Consider the following 22423-nt stretch of genomic DNA (forward strand, 5'->3'; position numbering starts at 1 on the left):
ACCCTGACCCTACTGAGTCACACTGTGCTGTGGTATAGCAGAAACAGCATCATCTAGGTCTCTCTCATCAATACCTTGGAAACCTTTCGGCCTTTTTCTTTTTGTTGTTTCTTAACGTGTAGCCATTCCTGTAAAAATAAAGTATGTCATGACAACTTTCACAGTAGAAAGCATTCCTAATGAATTTTTTTAAATCTACACCTTCATAAAAATCTGATGTAACACTGGAATAATGATTATTTTTTTACAGCCAGCTCTAGCCTATTTCTCTGAAGAGGGCGATAAAAATGTACCTGCCAAGATTTTGTCTATTTCACCCCAATATTCTTTAAAAAGATCTGAAAAACATTGTACTCTTCTACAGTCTGTTTGTGTCCTTCATTAAAAGGGTGTAACCAGCAACCAAAAGCTGAAAGTACATTAAACTGTCCACTTCACAGAGCAGTAAACTTCCTCCTTCTAAGAGTTTTTTTATAAAAAGTTACCAAATAATTTGAACAGCAAAAATAATTTGAATTACAACTAAGTCAATATGCTCGCTGCACTGCAGGTTTTACAGAGTCAGCACATAGTTAAAGACAGTAACATCCCTCCATGATTAAGTGGCTGCCAGCATGTAATGGGGACCAGAAATATATCATTATTTGCAGTGAAGCATATAGGATTGAAGAATCTGATGCTTGACTAAGCAGAGTAAGCTGTTCAACCCCGCTGACTTAACCAAGCCGATGCATGAAAGTCTGACCTCATTTGATACGGACGTGACTGAAATAGTTTGAGAACGATGTGCTAAATCTGCAAAACAAATCAGTTCACAAGACTGTGGTGCTGCGCGGCGGTCAGATAATAAATAAGGTCACTTGGTGAAAAGTTTGGTAGACTTTAAGATCAGGTGACACTTAATCACAATGAATTAATAAAGCTGGGTAAGATCAACTGTAAAAAGGTTTGCTGACCTTGCTCCACTGAAGCGCCATCAGCAGACCTTCTGTACACCGTCAGCACATAGTTTTTAAAGATAACATCTTACAGTAAACAGAACAGGATGGAGCAATCACAGCATAAGGAAATCCAGAAGCTAGATTTAAAAAAAGATTTTTTAAAAAATGCTTCGGGAGCCAAATATGTACATGGCGTGAAAGTGCTGAGTATCATTTCCTTAGAATTTGATTCCGAGAAGCCAGACTTTCTTGAAAATTTTTTAAGTGGTCTTGAGCAAGTTCTCCAGGCTTTCCGACAGTCTTTAAAAAAAATAAAAATGCAATTCAAATCATTTGTTTCCATTTCTTTAGTTGAATCTACATAAAATATCAAAGATATCACAGCGTGAAATTAAAAAAAAGCCTTGCAAGGACCCGAGAGATGCATCTGTTCACTGAAGCCTTGTGAGTAATGGCTTCTGTGGGAGGTTGTTTCTGTCAGAAAGCCATTCAAAAGAAATGAAACTGGATGAAAAAGCTGACCTATGTCGGATTACATAAGAACTCAACTGATAACCAGTGATAACAGGTCTCATGGAAAACTGAATCCAAATTTTGACATTTTTGGTTCAAACCATCACCACTATGTATGGAGGAAGTCATAAAAGAGGTACAACAGTGAGTGGCTACAGCCATCTGTGAAACACGGTGGAAGCTCCGTCATGGTTTGTGACTGCATTTCGGTCAGTGGTGTTGGGGATCTTACTTCATGGAACTATGAAAGCAGAAAGCCCATTCAGATTTTGATCGATACCATCTGGAAAGCATCTGAATGGCATCATCTTCATTTTTCAGCATGACAGTGATCTCAAACGCACTGCCAATGCAGTAACAGCATATCTGGATAGAAAAGCACAAAGTTGGGTCTTGAATTGACCTCCCGAAAGCCAATATCGCCATATAATTGAAGCAGTAGGGTCTATTAAGCTGAGAATGGATAAAAAGGCACCCATCATCTAGAGAAGAGCCTTGAATGTGCTTCAGGAGGTCTTGAAGAATTATTCCTGAAGAAAGCTTGCCAAAGAGAGTTCAGGCTGTGTTGGAGAATGAAGGTGGTCTTACAGAATGTTGTCTTATTTTCATTTATGTTTTGGCACACGTTTCTGTTAAACCTGTTTCACATTTCCCCAGCAAAATATAAAGAAATGAAGGGTGGCTCAAGACTTTTGCAAAGTACCATATATGTGAAACGGACAGGCAGAAGTGAGAAGTGTGTGTGTGTGTGTGTGTGTGTGTGTGTGTGTGTGTGTGTGTGTGTGTGTGTGTGTGTGTGTGTGTGTGTGCGCGCGCGAGTGGGGGTGGGAGGATATGAAATTATCTTAATCATGAAAAAAACATGAAATGTGAACAAAGTCATGACCACACTGGGAGGAAGTGAGGCGAGAGAACGGGCCGGCTCGCTGAGGTGGAATACTCACACTGATAGACAGGGATGTGACAAGGGCAAGGAATGGACACTGAGACAGAAAGCACAACAGTGTCAAGGGGGATGAATAATGTGAGAAGTGGAAACAGATGTGTTTACAGCCATCTTGTCTCTCAGCTGCGTGTCTTGTGTCCTGACAGGAAAGACACAACAGGAGCTGCAGAGGCGACATCGTGGCTCACATGCTGCTCACAGGCTGGCATGCGGAACAAACAGTGAGCTTGAACAGGGCAAAAAATAAATACAGAAATAATACAATTTAAAAAAAAAAAAAACTGCAGCAGTGTAAATTTGAAATCCGGTGTCCAGTACCAGCTGGATCTTCTGTCGTCCCTTGGGAAGCGGAATTACACAGCGGTTTGTCCTCTTGATGACCCAGAGAAGAGACAGAAGAAATGGGAGAGTGGCGAGAGAAAAACACGTCAAACAGGGCGAAGGGGAGAGGGTTCCTGTTATGCCGGAGTAACGCTCATACCTGATTCTGTAACAGACCGTTATGTAATACCAAAGAATGTTACAAATCCATGCGACAGCCACACATGGGTGCTGTTGCTTTCTCTACTCCGCTGCTTCTTGCTGTCGTGCACACAGCGGCTCAAACACACACATGCACGCACAGGCTGTGCACCCCGTAAGGCACTGTTGTTCTCCATTATTCAAACATGTGATTTAACCAGATATGAGAGGATGGGCCCTTGAATGCATGGTGTCAGCACATAGATCACACACACACACATGAAGCTGTGTGTGTGTGTGTGTAGATAGATAGGCGAAGACACTAACAGATGACAGCAAAACCTTTGAATGGCACAACACTCAAAAGAATCATAACGAATGCCCATGTGTGTGAATGCCAAAACAATTCTTGAGATCTTAAGAGCTACCCCCTGTGCATGTGTCTGACAGCTAAGTGACACTGGCGTTAGCATACCAAAGCCTTGTGTTTCCCAGACTCCATTAAGATGTGGCTGCTCCAGCCAGGCCCCTGTGCGTCTGCGAAATCCCTTTGTGCACAAACACACACACACACACACACACACACTGGGACTGCTTTTACACAGCAGCGGAGAAGCAAGTATATTTTTTGCACACTTCCAAGCACATCATATAATAAAGCACAGCCCTCTCCTTGTGCATGTGCAGTTTATGGGATCCAGTGTGAGAAGTGGTGCACAAATTCCATGGAATTCAGTTTGAATTCCTTCCCTGTTGTTTTGCATTTCCTTTACTGATAAGATAATTCAGTTATCAGATGTCACTTCTGTTAACCGCTGGAGATACTCAGCTAAATGTGCTAAACACCATAGGGCTGGAGCTGCTTTGATTAAATGAGCCTTAAATGACCTCATTGGGGTTTTACTCATTTTGTTTTTGGTTTTTTCCCCGCTGGGTGATAGGTCAGAGGGTCTGAATAAGGATCATTTTTGTCTGAGGATCCGGTCTGTACAGCATTAACTGACAGCAGAGCATTCAGAGTGACATCAGCGGGGAAAAACAGGACTGCACTTAAAGAAAAAGAGGAATCTGGCCCCAGAAAACTGGAACTTTGTTGTCAACTGTGAATCACAAGATCCTCAGGCCAAAAATACAGACAAAAAACCTCTGTTAAGGAAGGAGTTTTAGAAGGAACAGGATGCCGTTTATATCCCCTGGTGTCAATGTAGAGCCCTTCTGCACTCGTGCATGCACTTATGTTTTTAGTAAAATTAATTAAGGAGCCTAGCAGAAGTCATTTCAAGCTACTGTAAGCTACTTCCAGCTGAGCTCCAGTGTTGGCTGCTCTTGACCGACTTGGCCAGTTTGTGTTCTGCATCTTGTTCAAAGTGATGAAATATAAACTGAAGATCTCTTAAGAGCAAGCATGTCTGCGTGTACGTGTTTACACTGTGAAGTAGTCGTCGTGTGTGAAGTGTATCCTTGTTGTGATTTATAATATTTAAGAGTCACTGACCACACTGGGAAGAGGCAGCCGTTCCAGTCAGCTCACAGAATGGAGATTGATCTCAATGCAGACAGAGAAACAAACACACAGGCAGGCAGAAAGCTATCTTTACAAGTTTTACTTTTATTGGTGTACTCTGACAATAACAATGATGGTATAAAAGAAAAATCTCCATCATACAAATTTCAATAATCAAAAGATAATATGCCAATACACAAACGGATCCACATAAGGCTGACATCAAGTTTTGACAAGTGGCTTCAAATGGCTTCAGTTCAAGGAGATAGTCTCTCCTTACAATCAGAGGAGATAAATTTTAAATTTAGCTGTATTTTGTTTCTCTTTCTTTTTTTTTTTTAAATAGTTAGCTTTCATACAAAAAAATAATTTGTGTGGATTTTGGAGTGGATTGTGGTCGCTGGTTTGGGTGCCTGTGTTTCATTGCATTGTAAGCATAAGGTGTTGTTTTTTTGGCTGAAACACTGCTATCCCGCAGCGCTCTCCTGTGACCTGCGCCTTAACTCAGCTGCTGTCACTATTAAAAAGAAACGTCACGTGCAGATACAAGGACAGTTAAATTCATCAAAGGATTTACGCCTCTGTCTGCCACGACGTGTGCCTTGCATTGCGACAGCGCGTTAAAATACAGGGAGGTCTGCGGGATGCAGAACACCTCTGAGATCGTGAGAGGAATTTAAAATTTATGAAATGAGGTTATTTTTCCATCAGAAACAAAAAGTCTGTGCTGGGAAGCAGTGATGTAAAAACATTGATGTCACTGTGTAAGCTTTACTAGCACTTAAATGGCACCGGATAAACCCACAAGCCAAACCCTCCCGAAGCCTTGTTCTTTAGCATCTGTAGTGAATTAAGACCTTATAGAATTTCTAAAACACTACACACAACAATATTTACAATGATAATTATCTTGATATGCACTTTTTTTTCAATTTAAATATTTTTGCTTATAAAAAAAATAAAATAAAAACTTGAATGGAAAACAACGAAAAAACAAAAACAAGAACAAACCCAAAAACACTGCAATAAATTAAGAAGCTTTAAGGCTGCCAGTTTTGTCAGATGCCCAAAGAATGGTCCCTTCATTTAAACTGGCACAGAATGGATGAGGTGAGATAATGGAACGATGAAGACTCTTTACTGAGCAGCAGTCTTGGTCTGGGTCTGGACTGACACCAGGTACATTTTATTTATGTATATATATATAGATAGATAGATAGATAGAACTGGAACAAGACTAGCCAACATGCTCTTATCACCGAGTGAAATCAATCTACTTCCTGTTTTAGATAAAAGCAGAAGTACTGACTGATTTGTCCCTGTTGCAAGGTCACAAAAAACACAAAGCTGTGTACTAGTCTCTTCAAAGATGGTGTTGGCTTATGAAGCTGCTCGTTCTTCATTGTGGAGTATAAAGCCTAATACTGACCTTAACCAGGTCTCGATCAGAGGGCCTCTTTGTATTAAGATGTCCTGTGTGGTCCATCTCTTTACCTGAACACTCAATTTAAAACCATTTGGCTTTTGCTATAAGTCCACCTAGCTTTTAATTTAAAGCAATGAAACATTAAAAAAAAAAGAGATAATATACAGTGCATTATGTAGGTATCAAGACCTAGAATAATAACCTACCAGTTGTTCACAACAAGGTCACTATAAATAATTTTGTCATCAGTGCTGCAAAACCAAAAGGAAAAAAACCAAAACAAAACAGAAACTTTGGAACCTAGGAGGATAGGTAGACCTCGGAAAGGTTTAGCCATTTCACTCAAACGCACGTGGAAAAGAAAACTCAACTAAAATGCTCCTACTGTCTGTGACTTCCACTGGACACCTCCTGGGTGAAAGGCTAGGAAGTAAACGTGCTTCTGCTTGCGGCAATTTGGATCAACTTTAAGGTGGAAAGGCAACAGGCTTACAAATGTATGGATGTAAACATGCTCAACATCTGCTCCTGTAATTGGATTTAAAATGTAAAGTTTAAAGGATGTTTTGCCTGTCAATACCAGCCTCTGTGATGTTGGGATTGGGTTCCAGTAAGCACGCAGAGAGAGTCCCTAGAAGGGACCTCTGGAAGGTCAGCACCATTGATCATCAATTAGTATAATGGAGGTGATCAGTGAAAGACAGTGACCAGTAGCATTTTCTGATTCTGTGTCTTGCTCTTCCTGTGGTTGTCACACAAAATGGCCTCCTCCAATATGTCTGCTCAGGAGATTAACATTTAATACCAGGCTACAGGTCCCATTCCATTTCATTAGAAGCAGTTATCTATCTATCTATGCATTTTCTTAAGAGGGAATAAGAATCTGAATGAAATGGAACAGCCTCATTTACACAGACCTGAACCTCACCGCCCCACACAATTACGCATGACTACATTTCAGTGCATCTATATCAGTTTGTGTCACCTATTAAACCGTCACATTAACTGCAAGATAAAATAAAAACTGAACAATTAAGGAAAATAATCCAAAAAAATAAATAAAATGAGGTCCAGCCTCTTTGCTCCATATTTCATTGTGGGAACAACAGTAAGTCAACCACCAATATTTTCCTCAAAAAGGTACATGTTAAGTAATGCGTACAAGGCGATTTGTGTGAAATGAAGTAGCTGCATGACTAGAGGACAGACAGTGAGGACAGTAAAGTCTGTACGATATATTAAAAAGGATCTTCATTTACAGTATTGGGATTTTACTGAAATCAACACTGTCAAACACACACAAGTTGGAGAGGAGCATTACACTTCTATGTACTGCCAGAGAGTTGTCTGTGTCTAATGCACAGTGAAAGGCTGCATGCCACTGAACATAAACCTCTGTTTAGAGCACCCTCCTCTATCAAAAAAAAAAAAAAAAAAAAAATTGAATTTCACAAGAAATCTCACAAGCCAAAGCCTGGCCACAAGTTAACAAAGCTAATCAGTGGTTATAACCTGACACTTCAGATAAGGATTGAGACAAGCTGTGGATTTTTTCCCACCAATCTAAATGTTGATAAAGAAAGAGGTGTAATTTAAAAAGTAAAGGCAGCCATCGAATGGTAGTTGTATTTTCACAGGGCCCAAAGTGAAGCAGGGCTGGCTAACAGTATTACAAAGACTACACAATCTGCAAAATAACAAAGCAAACACTTCTGTAAACACCAGTGACAGTTACAGCAATCAAGTATTTTCTAATTCCAATTCTCTTTTGTCACAATGAAGGTGAGTAAACATTGAAGACGTGAAACCTAAAAATAAAAAAGGCAAGTGTTTATTTCTCCCTGGCCCGAATTCACACCCGCATGCCAAGTGAGGTCTGCAACCTGCCGGTCAAAGCTTCAGAAGCAAAGTCTCCCGGGACGTCACCCCGATAACTTTGAACCGACAACGAGACACATACAGGCCATTTGCATAGCTCTCCCTCACTTACACACAGACACGCAAACAGGCACATGCAACTTCTGAACAGGGTGGCATGTTTGCTTAGGCAAAGTTGGGTTGAGTGTGAAGTTTGCATACGCAGTCACTTCTTCTTCTCTAATCCAATGAGGGTATGCTAGCACCCGCGCTATTGCATCTGTATAGTGAGGAAGTCAGGGCTAAAGTTCTGCTGTCTGATATTACAGCTTATTGCTAACAGGATGAACATTGCACTCCAACATACAGCCACTTGCAGGCAGGCAGGACATTCCATGCAATTACGCAAACATCAGTCTTTAAATCGTGTGCTTAAAAGACAAAACACAAGAGATGGTTAAGGAAACAATATTCTCTAAACTTCAAAAGAAAAACTATTTCACATACAATATATAACCACAGCCTCTAACTCCCTATGTCATCTTCTCTTGCTCTCTTTTCTTGTAGATTTGGCATACCGTATGCAGAACCAGCTGCAAGAGTCCACTCGCTTAAAGTTGATGTGTGGTGTTATGTGTGCATGCAAATGTTTCACAGGCGTACTGCATTTATGAAATAAGAAGTGCAAGAGAAAAGTGATAAAAAAAAAATAAATCATAGCCTCAGGACAATGTCAGCACATTTAAGCCAAACTCTGCGTGCATGTGTGGTGTGTGTGTGTTTATATGTGCGTGCACTTAAACGTATGTGTACCATAACCTATCGAAATCATCGAGCACAGAGGTGCCACGAGGAGCTAGTGATGGACAGAAGAAGAAAATGAATTGAGGAATGAATGCTGAAGGCCAAAATGGTGCAAAAGGCATGTGGAGACTGAAGTCTAGATAAGCCCAGATGAGAGGAGTGATGGACTGTGGCACAAACAAGTGCAGCATTTATCCCTATTTTCTTATATGATTTATCAAACATATGCTTTTGATTCTCCTTTTTTTTTTTTTTTTTGCATACAACCAAAATAAAAAAAGCAATAAATCTGTCAACTAAAAAGTCCTAAGCAGTGTTGCAACTGGTGAGATATGGCTGATGTCCCAAAGGACTTTGATTTTGCAGTCCAGCTCTGCCTACGTCAGTAGTCAGCTATTGGTGCAAGCTTTCTGCTCAATCTGACTGTGATGTTGGTGTAGAGAGGCATTCTGGACACTAGGGGGGAGTAGTTTAGGTTGTTAAGACCATCCACCTTCTGTCTCTCCTTTGAGTGACGGAGAAGACTATACCTGCAGGCGCAAAACAAGAGGAGAAAACAGAACACAGTAAGAAGCACTTTTCTCTCGTTACATGTGAAAAGGATGGCAAAATTTAAAAAGTCCAAAGTTTGTGCCAAATGGAGTGATTCTTGTCTAAACAGTCAAAAATACCTCATTTGTGGCCCAGGATTGTAACCTACTACTTATGTACATCATTAAATGTTCAAAGCCGCAAGTTTGACAAAGAACGAGCAGTTGCCTCAACAAAACTAAGCAAGAGCCCACTGCCTCTTAATCAGCCACTGTTTCTAACCACAGTGGTGTTTCTAAACAACTTTAAAATATCTCAGAGGAGTTGGCATGGGGGCAGTCTGCTGCAGGACTAACACAGACTATATATACACACTTGCACTCTTTTAGTCTCCTGCTATGTTGTACCATCGATTTCATACATTTTTCAACAGAAGAAAACTTTTGCATACTAGATGACTAAAAAGCTGGAAAGTGCTTTGGATCAATTCATATCAGAGTGTGACATGAATAAAAGTTATTCGACTTCATTAATGGAAACCACCCTTTACATTCAGGCGAGCTGCCAAAGTACAGCTCTGGACTGCAAAAATTCCTTAACAAACAGCTGCACTGTGTGACAAATATCCTCATTCATGTAAATGTAAAAGTGCAAAGAGTAAAATTGAAAGCTGACTAAACTGAGACAGAGGGCTACACCCCTGCTGCCTCAGTTTAGTCAGGCAAAGTGACCATCAGGCTGGGCTTAGAAGAGAAAGGAGCTAAAACATAACATTTCAAACAGAGGGGATAAAATAGTTTGACATAAAATGTGCAAACGTATTCTAGTAGATCCCTAAATGATATGAGTATATGAGTAGCTTAAATTTAAGGCTTATTTTAAAGTTACATTAGTGAAAATAAATTCCACTTAGTACTGTAGTACTATGTAAAGAAACAAGATAAAAGCACCTTAAAAGATGGCTACAATGTAACAATGAGAGTGTACTATCCTGTTCAGACAGGAAGCTCAACTGCACTACTTATTTTCACAGGAAAACCTCATCATAAGACTCATGCTACTCATCTAATCATGACAACGTTGACCAAGGGATTTTTAAAGTCAATTTTTGGTAATTATCATCATTTTCTATCCAGTATAGACTCTCTAGGTTTCCTATTAACAAATGAAAGAAACATTTATTCTTTGGGTCATTTTTAAGTTACTCAGGAATTTAGCCCTAAAGCATACGAGCATATCACATGCAAAGTCTTTAAAAGAGTGGAAATTCTATCAAAGGTACTGCTTTGGCTTTTCATGTGACTGGCTTACATCACATGAGTCTAAGCCTCATTGCAATTATCAGCTTCCTCCTTTGGTTGGGAGTGTGTGTTATGTACTGTTTGTAAGTGAGCTGTGAAAACCTAGGACACTAACCTGCCCAGGAACTGCACTTCTCCACGATGGTGATGTGGAATAGACATGTAGCGTCCCAGGTTTCCGTGTGGTCTGCTTACTGTGTAATTGGCAAACTGCACCCTACACAAACATATTTAAAAATATAATCCATATTGTACACAGTTGGGAGGAAAAGGCATTGTGTTTATGATCCTGCAATAATAATAATGACAATAATGCCTCTGATAGCTGAGCTATAATACATCAGAAAGATTTCATAGTAAATGCAAAAAGGAAGGATTTCATGGAAACAAATATACAAGAGAATCAGTTAGACTTGGTAGTGTGATTTACTCTGTGTGTACAGCTGCCTGTTAGTTGTGTAGGTGGGGGAAACGCTCTGGGCCGAAGTGGGAGAAAACAATACAATACAAAAGCCTTCTATGTGCCAAATGGCCTACCTCATCACTTGAGGATGCCTAATGTCAACACTACTGTTAACCACGTGCTGCAGCTCTATCAGAAAGGCCAGTGTGTGTTTGTCTGTACAAGTTGCCCTCACCTGTTCCAGAGGTCATCGTCCTCTCCTCCCCAGCCCCAGAACGCATTGGGAAATCCATTAATCTTTTTGAACTGCTTAACCATCAGGCCACTGACACCACCGAAGAACTCATTATACGGAAGCCTTGGAGGGACAATTATACATATTGAGATGCAATTTGGGGTCCGAATACATGTACTCTGCAATTCCCCAAAGACAATAATCAGGACTCACATGTAGGAATACTTGTCCAGTTTGACCGCAAAGTGTCGGGGCATGTCTGTACAGCCGTAGTAGTTTCTGTCATTCTCCATTAGATGGTCTACATCGTGGAAGATCAGACAGTCCCAGTTCAGGTCCTTCATAGCTTCCTTGTAGCCCACATTGAACAACATGGCTCGGTTAAATGGCTCTGTACCCGCCTAAAGAAAAAAGAAGATACTTTGGTATAGATGCTTTGTTATAAAAAAAAAAAAAAAAGGAAGATAATGGGTTATAACTGTTTTAAACAATATATATATATATATATCTTCCATAAAACAGTGGCTTGAGATGAAATTCATGTAGTTGTTTACCTCTGAATTCAATTGATTGATTGTGAAAATAAGTGAACCTACTTGTTCTATGATATAAAAGGCAAACTGGAGTCTCTGTTTCTGCAGCACTGGCACCAGGTGTCTCAGGAGAATGGGCAAGTGTTCATGTCGGTTCCTGAAGGGAACTAGGATTGCCACCTAGGTACACAAAGGAGAATAACATGGGACTTGAATATATTGCAAAGATATAGAGATAAATACAGTACAAAAATTTTCAGGTGATGTCCCAGCAGTAGGGTGAGTTAGAGCAGATAGCACCTTTACGTGTCCAAATCAACACTAATACTGAAATAGAGCTTAACATGTTTGTCCGATCTGGTCATCTTGATCAGCATCTTAGTGTGTGTTGTGTGAAACCACTAAAATATTCCAATTAGCACCTGATTTATCACAAGATTGGCGGATTTGCCATAGATTTGTAATAATGGCTGTTCTTGTTTTCCAGTGTCTTTTGAAGATCAATAAAAAAAGCGAAATATTCACAGAAAAGAACTGGCTAGGAGAAGATAAGAAAGAGACAGGTGTAAAAACAAAAAAGAAAGAGAGAGAAAGAGAGAGAGAGAGAGAGAGAGAAAGAGACTGCTGGCTAATGAGATAAACAGGGGAAAAATTCTGTCAGACCATACACGGTCCTTTGGGGCAAAGGAATGTGAGAGAGATACAGACAGATGGGAGGCAAGATCACTCTACCGGGCAAAAAAAAAAAAAAAAAGTACTGTTAGGCTAAAGATTAAAGATTGAAACAATACTGCAAAGCACAAACACAGGCTGGAATTTAGGTTACTTCCTGTACTTTGTGTTTATGTGTACTATTTCTGGAATTTGAATGTCAAATAGAAGAGCTCCATCAATCTTATTTGCACAGGGAGCAACAGAATAAAAGAAAGGGCATAAAAGGAAAGGTACACATAGGAGAAATTCTGGTAATTCCTCTCATCATTACCTTTCCATGAGGACATTAAAGCCCTGTTGAGGTAGAGAATATGTTTTAGTGCTGGCTTTACTACTGTAACGGTGATAGTATTTATGGCTAAGCTTTTATGTTCTTCACAGCTTCAATCAGACATGCCGGAATCAGTTATGGTACTTGACCTATATTGTGGACTATGCGTGCTAAACACATGCATAGACGTCAACAGATCAGACCATTATTAAACTGCTATTGCTTATTTATTATACACAATACTTATTTGCTGTGAGATTTCAGATCGATCCTGTCTCAGTGTCTGATAATTTATCATAAGTAATTTATGAAGTAACTCCTGCTATGCTATGCTCCGTGTATAAATAAACACAACTTTCTTGTGTTCTCATGGAGAGTTTCTGCTGCTGTCTAATGCCGCAGAAACGCAAAAAAACCTTTTGTGGAAACAATATTTTTGTCTTTATTCCAATTTTAAGGTTTTGCTGTTCATTTGACATTGCTATGAAAACTCTGTATTGAAACACTGAACACTCAGAGTAGAAACTCTTGCATTACTATTGCCTACATTACTTTTAGCAAGGTGTTAAAAAAGATAGCAACTAAGCACGCACATATATCGGTGTTATTGTGGGGCAAAGGCTGGTTTTAGCAGGCCCAGCGCTACAAACATAATGCTGCTGCACTGTGTGAGAGGCATTGTTTATATAAAAAATGCAATAAGTCATCCGGAAACAGTTGCACAACCATTCGACCATCTACAAACAGGTGACAATTGAACAGAAACCCAAGTATGCAGAGCACATGCATGCTATGGTGTGCAGAGCTCTTTGCAATGTCACAGGAGGGTTAAGCAACATTTCTCAAGAAGTTCTGTTTGATGTTCTTTTGCTGAGCCATACTTTAACAATATACAAACCACTCTATGAAGCCACTATTTCTTGCTCCATCGGCCACATTGCACACAAGATTGTTTTTTTCAGTGGGCACTTACCTTCCAGCGAGGTAAACAGTCTGTGGGCTTCCAGTAGCCTCCAGGGACAATGTTGGGCTTTCCCTCCAGCAAGGATCTTTCTACTTCTTCAAGAGATATCTCACTCATATTCACTTCCAACCTGCCCTCTGTGCGTGGGGGAAAGAGAGAGTGAGAGGGAGTCAAGCAACAGTCATGAAGCACGAAAGGTCAAGAGCGTGGGGGAGAAAATAAGAGACACGGTGTGCGAGCAAAGAAGAACAGTAGAGAGAGGAAAAAGATCCACTTGTGCTATAACACCATCCTGTATTTGATGTGTCATCAATCAAAGCTAATATAAAACATATTCTTGAAACAGTTTCACAGCTCAATACTACAACAAATAAGTACAGAGGCATAATGAACATTTCCACTGAGAGCCTTTTTTTCATTTGTTACCTACTTTTATTGCAGAGAATTCAAATTAAACTTTAAAATCATAACTCTAACAGTGCACTCACTCATGGTGGGCAGCCTCTCAGGGCAAACTTGTGAGGGGAGGTAGGTGAAACCTTCGGGAAGGTATGTAGTGGGAAGAGCATCGCTTTCGCTGAAGTTGAAATCATAGGAATAATCTGAAAGTGAAAAAAAAAATCTGCATGTTTCAACATGACCGGCTTCACGCTTTGATGTACAGCGTGTATAAAAAAAAAAGAAGATCATTCGATTTCAGGAGGCGGACATTTTCTAAAGTAATGCACACAGAAGCTAACAGTAATTTTTAACATACATGGTTGAATACAATATGAATACATGTCTGTATTATAGTCAAACTTGTCCCATACTTTTGTGAGCATGTCTGGAGCCACGGCTGTAATGCCACCAACAGGCAATCACGTGAAACTTACAATTCCCCTTTTTCCAACAGCACGTGTTTCGATCATTACCGGTAAACAGCTGCAGAACTAAAGGACTTTGAAATTGATTGATTCATTTTGATACACCCGGTATTTTCCCAACAGCATTTCACTGTCATTCAAAATATCTTTTGTAGTAAAAGCAAGCATGAGTCACTTATTGGAAAGCAAACAGACTTAACTGTGAAAACATAAGAGCGCTTTTTCTTTTACTTCCTCATTCTCTTGTAAGGATATGAAAGACAGCATTTGTGCTAAACTTTTCTAATAAACTTGTGTGCATGGGCATGTTTTTACCTGTGCCATTTATGCTGTAAGCCCCCCTCACTACTTGCTCCAGAACCTGAGCTCCAATGTTCTTCACGTTCTCTCTGATCTGGATCCCTCTGGCCTGGACCATGAACACATACTCATTCACTACGGACAGAAGAAAAAACAGGCGAAAAAAAAGAATTAATACACTTCATTATTAAACACAGACTGAGGCATGTATTTAAGAAACCCAAGCACAGACATGAATCATATTATGTTAACGCAAAACCACTTTTAAAAATGTTTTAAATGTCTGAGAATCCATATATTCATTCTCAGACCCCTTATCCTTTCACTTCTTCTTTCTGAGAATTATTTCAAACAATATTCATGTTTAAGAAATCAGGTTGCACTAGGTTGCACTGCAAACATCATGGGTGTGCTCAGTAAGGAGGGAATTTCCCAACTAAATATCAAGAGGCCGACCGATGGCATGTTAATGTATATTGAAGAGAAGCAGTGGGAGAAGAGGTTAAACTTAAACTTTTTTATGAAATTGAAAAAGGATTTTTAGTGATTGATTAACTTCCTTCCATGGTAGCCGCAATATTTTACTATACTATACTAAGCAGTCATAAAGGTCTGGAAACCACTGTATCTTTTTGAAGCCTTCTTTTTCGTGAGAAAGTGTAACGGGCACATATAGGATGTGGCTGAAACTACACAGCAAAGAGTCACATACAGGAAACAGGAAGTCGAAAAAGATTCTAGGTGAATCTGCCAGTCTGTGGAATTGTAGTGAGATTACTATTGTACCAGTGACATCTCATCAAACTGACACAATATTATGTAGTAGATCTGTTTGCTATAACAGTTCAGTAGATTTATTCCCAATTATAATTAGGAATTACACCAGAGAGGCTTAGTGAGCGTTCCAGTCAGCATGGAACTGACCTAGATAAACACCACAACAGTGGTTAACCTGCCCAGCAATGTAGTGGAACAAAATGGGGTTATTTGGTCTAACTGTGAATCTGAGTGGCTGAACACACTGAGTGATGCATGCACTCTTTGGTGTAAAGAGGTATGGCATACTATGCGCATAGTAAGAAGCTTTAAAAACATTCAAAAAACATTTAAAACACTCACTCAAGTTTCAGAATTCAAACAAAAAAGGCAAAAACACAACTCATAGAATAACTTCTCTGCCTTTGTAGCTCTGTGTCCAACACCGGCAAGATATCAAGATGACCGCATTCTTGCGGACATTGTATCTGTGTGGATGCCATGTATACTGCTGAGGTAGAAATCCCCAGGATGTGATTTGTCATGGTAATTGCGTTACAGTTTCCATCACATTTATCTTATGGCTGAATACATCTTACAAACTGCCAGGCTTGCAGGACCCGAGACTAGTGGCTAAGCGTTAGCTGAAATCAATCTTCTAATTTGACTTCTGCAGCACACAAATACTACAGTGCAGCTGGAACTGCAAAAGATGACAATGGAACCGAGAACAGATTCTCTTCACTTGCACTGTGACACATGTAGAGGAGCGACACGTATGCATGTTCAAATATGCGCACACACACGCACACACACACACACACGCATGCACACGCATTAACTGATGCCCTTCTGAGGCACCATATGGATGGAAAAAGGCTAAGAGGCGTCTGGAGTGTGACCCAGTGCAAGCACCAACATATTCTGACAAATCTTTTTCTCATCCCTGCCAAGCATATGGATATACAGTAAAAAAAAAAAAAAAAAAGCCATAAAATACCCTGCCACAACATAATAAGCAGGTGTTTATCATAGAAGATCTTAAATGAGCTAAACAATATTAACTGAGAAGACTCAGATCTCAGTGAAGGCGTTTTGGTCCACTCTTCTTTATAGCATTACTTCTGTTCACTGAGGTTTATGGACAATCTGTTCTTGTCTTTTTTAGTCATTCTGCTATAGACTTGCTGATAGGATCATTGTCCTGTTTTGGCCAAGCTTTAGCTATCGTACAGATGCCTCACATTTGTCTCATACTTCAATATACAAAAAAAGTGTGTGGTCGACTCAGTGACTGTAGAATAAGCCTGTGGCTGCAAAACAAGCCCAAACCATCACCCTTCCTCCACTATGCATGACATTTAATATGAGGTGTTTGTGTTGACATGCTGTGTTTAGTTTTCACCAAATGTGTTGCTGTGCATTAAAACCAAACATCTTCACTTTGGTCTCACGTGTCCAAAGCATGTTTTTCCAGAAGTCATGAGACTTCTTTCTGGAAGAATGTCCTTTGTAAACCTAAACCATACTGCCATGTTATCCTCAGAACTTAGAAAGAAGATGCTTTCTCCTGCAACCTGTCCAAGTCAAACAAGTATGACTGTACTCTTCGTGAAGCATTTACACGTCAACTGTTCTTGGGTTTCTTTTGCATTTTCTCTGAACATTGCAGGGTCTGCTCTTCGGATGAATTTCCTGGGTATCTGCACACTCCTGGGAATACTGGCAATGGGCTAGTATTTACCCTAATTTCTATGGAAGCAGCAAAGATGTGCCATTTCAAGACCTATTAAGGACCAAATTATCATTATACTTTGAAATTTAAGAACCTGAAAGAGGTGAATTGAAAGAGGGTGTACTTTCATTTTACCACAAGTGTATTATATATTAACAACCCTATCAAGAAAAGGCCATACTGTACTAAACATCAGCATATGAAGATTAAAGCAAAGCCAAGAAGTCTTTTCTTTGGTATAAAATTTTAATATAAAGGGTTGACTGAAATTACTAGCTAAAAAACAAGCCATGTAGTGAGATAACAAAAAAAATTTGATAAAAAAATGTGATAAAAAACAGTCTAGAGGCTGGATTAATGGTTTACGGTGAGGTAGGCAAGGTTATAAACTGTAGCAAATCCAATAGCCATGAGAGACCTTGGCTTTAGAGGAAACTAACATAGCCGGTTACAACACAAGGCCATTAACATTAGATATATCAGGACAGAGGAGGCATGTATCACCACAGAGCTTTGTCAGTGTCGGCATATACAACTATATAAATGAGACACGGAGAGATGTAGGACCCCCCCCCCCAGCCAAACCCTTCCAGCTCTTCATCCCATCAGCACCACGCACTGTAACCCATCAACCACGACAGGTGACCTTGAACGACCTTGTCTTCTATAGCTCTCAGAGAACATCCAGCCAGCACGCCAAGCCCAGCCCACCTATCCTCGTTTCTTTCTCCATATCACTCCCTCTTCCCACTTATCTGTCATTTCCTCTATCTCCCTCTTCATCTAGTTGTGCTGCCGTCTCGGTGTAATGTGGTTTGTATCACTTTCTGTCAAGTCCGTTTGTTGCTATCATTTTAAGAAAATGATCTGAATGATGGATTGCAGGCTTATGGGGACAATTCCAGGCACTGACCCTGCACCATATTGTAGTGCAAGAGAGGTTAATCGAAAAAGAAAAAAGGAAACAAAGAACTAAAAAAAAAAGAAACACGCACATGCCCCTCTGTTTTTTCTCTAAAAAGGCAATTAACTGCACACTGATATAGCTCAGCAGTGGGAGGTGATTGGTCCTGTTCTGCTAGCTGGGTGATAAGAGCTGAAAGGCATTTTTTTCTACACCTCAGACCAGAAATGCTTTCTGCATGCATCCACTCTAGTTGCACTCATAGCTCTCAGCATTTAAAGATGTCACTTTCAAAATGTTCATTTTAATGCCGCTGTATATCATTGACACCTACAGAGCCATGCCAAGAAAGCACTATGTTCACAAATTAATCATATTATAATCTTCACACTGTATTAATTGACTTGCCATCACCCAGTGTGTGAATGTGTGTGTGAATGGGTGAGTGACTGGATTAGGTGAGGGACCAGAAAGGCGCTATATAAATACAGGCCATTTACCATTTATATTATTCACACATATTAATTGACTTTAAAAGTGGATTAGGTGAGCGTTTGAATTGTGAGAGCGTTTTCTACACAGTTTCGTTTGAAAACCTTATGGGAAGGAAAATGGGTGATTACTCTAAGCAAAAACGCAAAATCCCTCACAATGAACTGGAACAACAATTGTAACAATTGTAACTTGAGTGCATTGATCAGCTGATAAAGGTTTGGCATTTGCACATGGTGATGTGTAACTTGACCTTTTTAAACACAAACTGGATCTTATCTGAAGGGACACACTTGTTTTTATCTTGTTGAACTGTTTGTATATGATGTTGTTTATAAGCTACCGTATTGATGCCTTGAGAATGTGAAATGAACAATGACTTACCACAGAGAACATTCTACATCCTCCCCTGTCCTTTTACCCATTGATAGGTGTGACCCCCCCCACCCACCCCAACAAAGGAAAAAAAAACTCAAAAAAACACCCACATCAAACCTCAAGACATAATTATCTCACGAAATAAACTCCTTATCAGTCCTTTTATCAGTTTTTCAAATAAGCCTGTGTGAACATCAAACCTCAAGACAGGTACTTCCTGCACACAGTATTGCTTTTATTGTTTTATCATTAATAATAGAAACAAACTGACACTAAAACTACATTTTGAGTCTCAAAAATGTCTTCAGACTCGTGGAGATGTACATTTTGTCCCCATAAGTCACTGCTCGTCCCCACAATTATAGCGGCATGCCAAATTTCTGTCATTACAAAGACGCCTAAACATGTACACATAAACACACACACTGAATGTGCTGTTGTAACTAGTGAGTTGTTGATGGGGCGTTTCAGAGTTGCACAAAGGTTGCAAAGCAATGGCAAATTTTGTTTTTTAGTGCTGTACCAAAAGTTAACTAGCTGAGCCACGCCTCAGTGAAGTGCTCCAAAACCTGCCTGCACAGCTCTGGTACTTATAAATGTTTGACTTGCTGATTAGGTACCATGTCTCTAACAGTTGTGCTTACAATGACATTCATGTTATCATGGTTAACTTCAGGTTATGCAAGCAGCAGTGTGCAATTATTTTTCAAAGGTCTTTGCTGTGCTTTGGTTACTGTGGATAAGTGTTTTTATTAGTAGTAACAGAGGCAGGAAGGATATGATAGATTTATTTGTTTGTTCAGTGTCTGTCTTTTTCTTGTGTTTGTCATATTCCCAGTTAGCAAACCAGGCTCTGGCATTTACTCATTTATGACTTGTTATTGTACTCAAGAGTCTATCCGGCTGTCAGGGTCTGGACAGTCTCCGTAATGCATGACACCAGGGAAGGAAAAAGGGATTAGAAGCAAGTAAGAGAGAGTAATAATGGTGAATCTTTTTCTTTTCTTGTCTGACCAACTTCGCAAACTAAAATGTGATTTTGCTCAGAGAATGTGAAACATACCACCATGAACAAAGGGAATGGCAGCTGTGCTAGTTACGGCTCTGTTACACTTAGTCATAACTAGATCAGGAAGCTGCCCTGCACACACACACGCGCATGACACACTGATGAGCACACTCACAGTATCTTTCACAATACATCTAGACTAACTCCAAATAGCGCTATGTATAAAAATAAAATTACAGGAAAACCATCATGCGTGCACTGACCAGAATGCTCGTCACGTGCACAGCAATGCAGACCTGCTCCCAACAGAGCTATTTGACGAAGAAAGCAAAGGTCCATGGGAGTTACAAAAAGAAGAAAAAAAAGAAAAATTCCTTAAAGTCTACATTCTCAGAGCACCCCCGCCTTTTTTTTTGACAAGATCAAGATACTTTTTTACCGCAAATTAAATGACGTCAGTACTTATGTTCGTGGCTGTGTGCCCACTTCCTAGGGACGTGGGAACCACCCCCCTGCCTTCTAAAAGCTTCTAAATTCCTCTTGTAACAACTGAATTCAATCAATCATTGTTATCCACTGTATCTCTGAAATGTTGCTTCCCCCTCCACAATATCTCTGCTGGTGGTAAATGCCTGCTATTGAAGGAAATCCTGAAAAGTAAACTACTCTCTTGTTATGCCACCTTTCCTGTCAGTGAAAATATCAGTTTCATACTGTATGTGACTAGCATCAAAAGTGAAAGCAGTGCGCTCTGAAATCCTCATACTTTATGTCGACAAAGGAAAAAGAAATAGGAGGAAAAAAAAAAATCTAAATCTGAATTGACCTTGAGGAAGTTAGGAACTTCCTTATTTTACCTAACACAATGTGAGCTCCTGCTAATGATAGTCCTTTTCCTGCCTCTTCCCATAACATGCTTGTTTGCATTTTGCCAATTTCTTTTTTAATTTTTTTTTCAATACTTCTGGGATATCAGATATTAGAATAGTTACATAATCAAAGGTTAAGTTCTTCATTCCACTGTCAAAGATCGCCATGAGCCTGCAGGAGTAACAGCAAGAGAAGTCTGGCTGTGTGGGCGTCTGTATGAAAACTTGTGGTCTGGACTTACTGCGTCACTGCAAGTTGAGAGAAACCAAATTTCATATTCCTGTGTGGTGAGGATTTGAGTGAGAGGTCACATTTCAAATGTTTCTTTCAGAGAACAAAAAATATTTACATTTAAATTACTTGACCTGACAGTCTTACATGCAAGTGTTTCATATAGATGAGGTGGTACGGTCTGTGAAAAGCTCTGTTGATTGCAGATGCCAGGGGTTGCGCTGCAAAAGTGAATATGAGCATATGTGGAACATAAATCCTACATTCAGTTTTTTCAGATAAGAACAAATGGGAATGCCTACAGAGACCTAAGAGTAGATTTATACCCTCTAGCAAAATGTTTTAAAGGATGTTTTTTTTTTATTGATGTAAAATTGGAGGTGAGTACTGATCAATGAGCCATGTACTCAATGGCTGTGAGCACAGGAAGCAGAGTAAAAATGGGGAAAACACCAATTTTAAAAGGGAACTCCCTTCCTATTCACTTTTGAATTTACAGAGCTTTAAATGTGAATGTTTTAAGACAGGAATACTGTTTGAAACTAAAACCTTCTTACAGTGACTGCCTCTTTCTTGACCGCTAGGTTCGAAGGTTGCTTTGAACCTCCCTCGTTAGTCACCAATTATCTTCATACAATCACTATAATTCTGAAAATGGATTTAAGGCGACCATGCAAACATTGTTTTTTTTTGTTTGTTTTGTTTTGTTTTTTTAGTTTGGACATTTCGGATGTAGTATTTTTGGATTATGACATGCATGATACGTGAACGTTATTGGCATTTCTTTGGAAATGCCTGTTGTAATCCAAAGTTTGCAAAACATCTCATATTTGTTTAGCGTCAGCTCTGTTTGTGCTACAGAAACTAACCAGCAATTTGCAAAGATGGAGGGGACATAAATGCCTGAAACTTTGTGGCTGGAAGGAGAGACACACTTCTTGAAAGACGGTAGGAAACAGGCATACTATATTATATGAATGAAATGTAGAATAGAATATTTTATGGATGTAGGAATTGTATATAAACTGTAACTGTATATAAAATGTGACTGTAATGGAAAAATCATTGCTGTCTATTTAAAAAAAATGTTAAAAAAAAAAAAAGCCACATAATGTAATCACGCTCAGACACAGTATACACTAACACATGCCAGCAGGGACAACATGAGGTGCAGTTTGAGTTCATTATTGGTCTTGCACTAGCCACTCTGTCCCTCCATCTGTTCTGCTCTCCCAAATGTATGGATGTGTGTGTGTGTGTGTGTGTGTGTGTGTGTGTGTGTGTGTGTGTGTGTGTGTGTGTGTGTGTGTGTGAACATGCTCATATCAGCCTTTTTGTCTGCATATCTGACCCTCCCCTGACTCGTTATGTCTGCTGAGCCACTACATGGCAGAGAAGCACAGGGACCAGAAGTGGCAGTGAGAATTACATAAACGACACAGTGGCCAGGATCCCTTGTTTTCACTCTGCTGCTGGC

At 39.7% G+C, this 22423-nt stretch overlaps 1 protein-coding gene across 1 annotated transcript in view; it reads right to left on the minus strand.

Annotated features, from left to right (window-relative positions):
- Positions 1-4451: 4451 nt before the first annotated feature.
- Positions 4452-22423, minus strand: part of b4galt5 (UDP-Gal:betaGlcNAc beta 1,4- galactosyltransferase, polypeptide 5) — a 31049-nt gene continuing 13077 nt past the window's right edge. The window contains exons 2-9 of the mRNA XM_031745460.2: positions 14587-14706; positions 13894-14007; positions 13415-13542; positions 11520-11636; positions 11137-11324; positions 10924-11046; positions 10401-10502; positions 4452-8983 (exon numbers count right to left, since the gene is read on the minus strand). Coding sequence (XP_031601320.2) covers positions 8836-8983; positions 10401-10502; positions 10924-11046; positions 11137-11324; positions 11520-11636; positions 13415-13542; positions 13894-14007; positions 14587-14706 — 1040 coding nt within the window. The 3' untranslated portion in view covers positions 4452-8835. The remainder of the gene's footprint in view (positions 8984-10400; positions 10503-10923; positions 11047-11136; positions 11325-11519; positions 11637-13414; positions 13543-13893; positions 14008-14586; positions 14707-22423) is intronic.

The sequence above is a fragment of the Oreochromis aureus genome, linkage group 20, assembly GCF_013358895.1.
Source record: "Oreochromis aureus strain Israel breed Guangdong linkage group 20, ZZ_aureus, whole genome shotgun sequence".
NCBI lineage: Eukaryota > Metazoa > Chordata > Actinopteri > Cichliformes > Cichlidae > Oreochromis > Oreochromis aureus.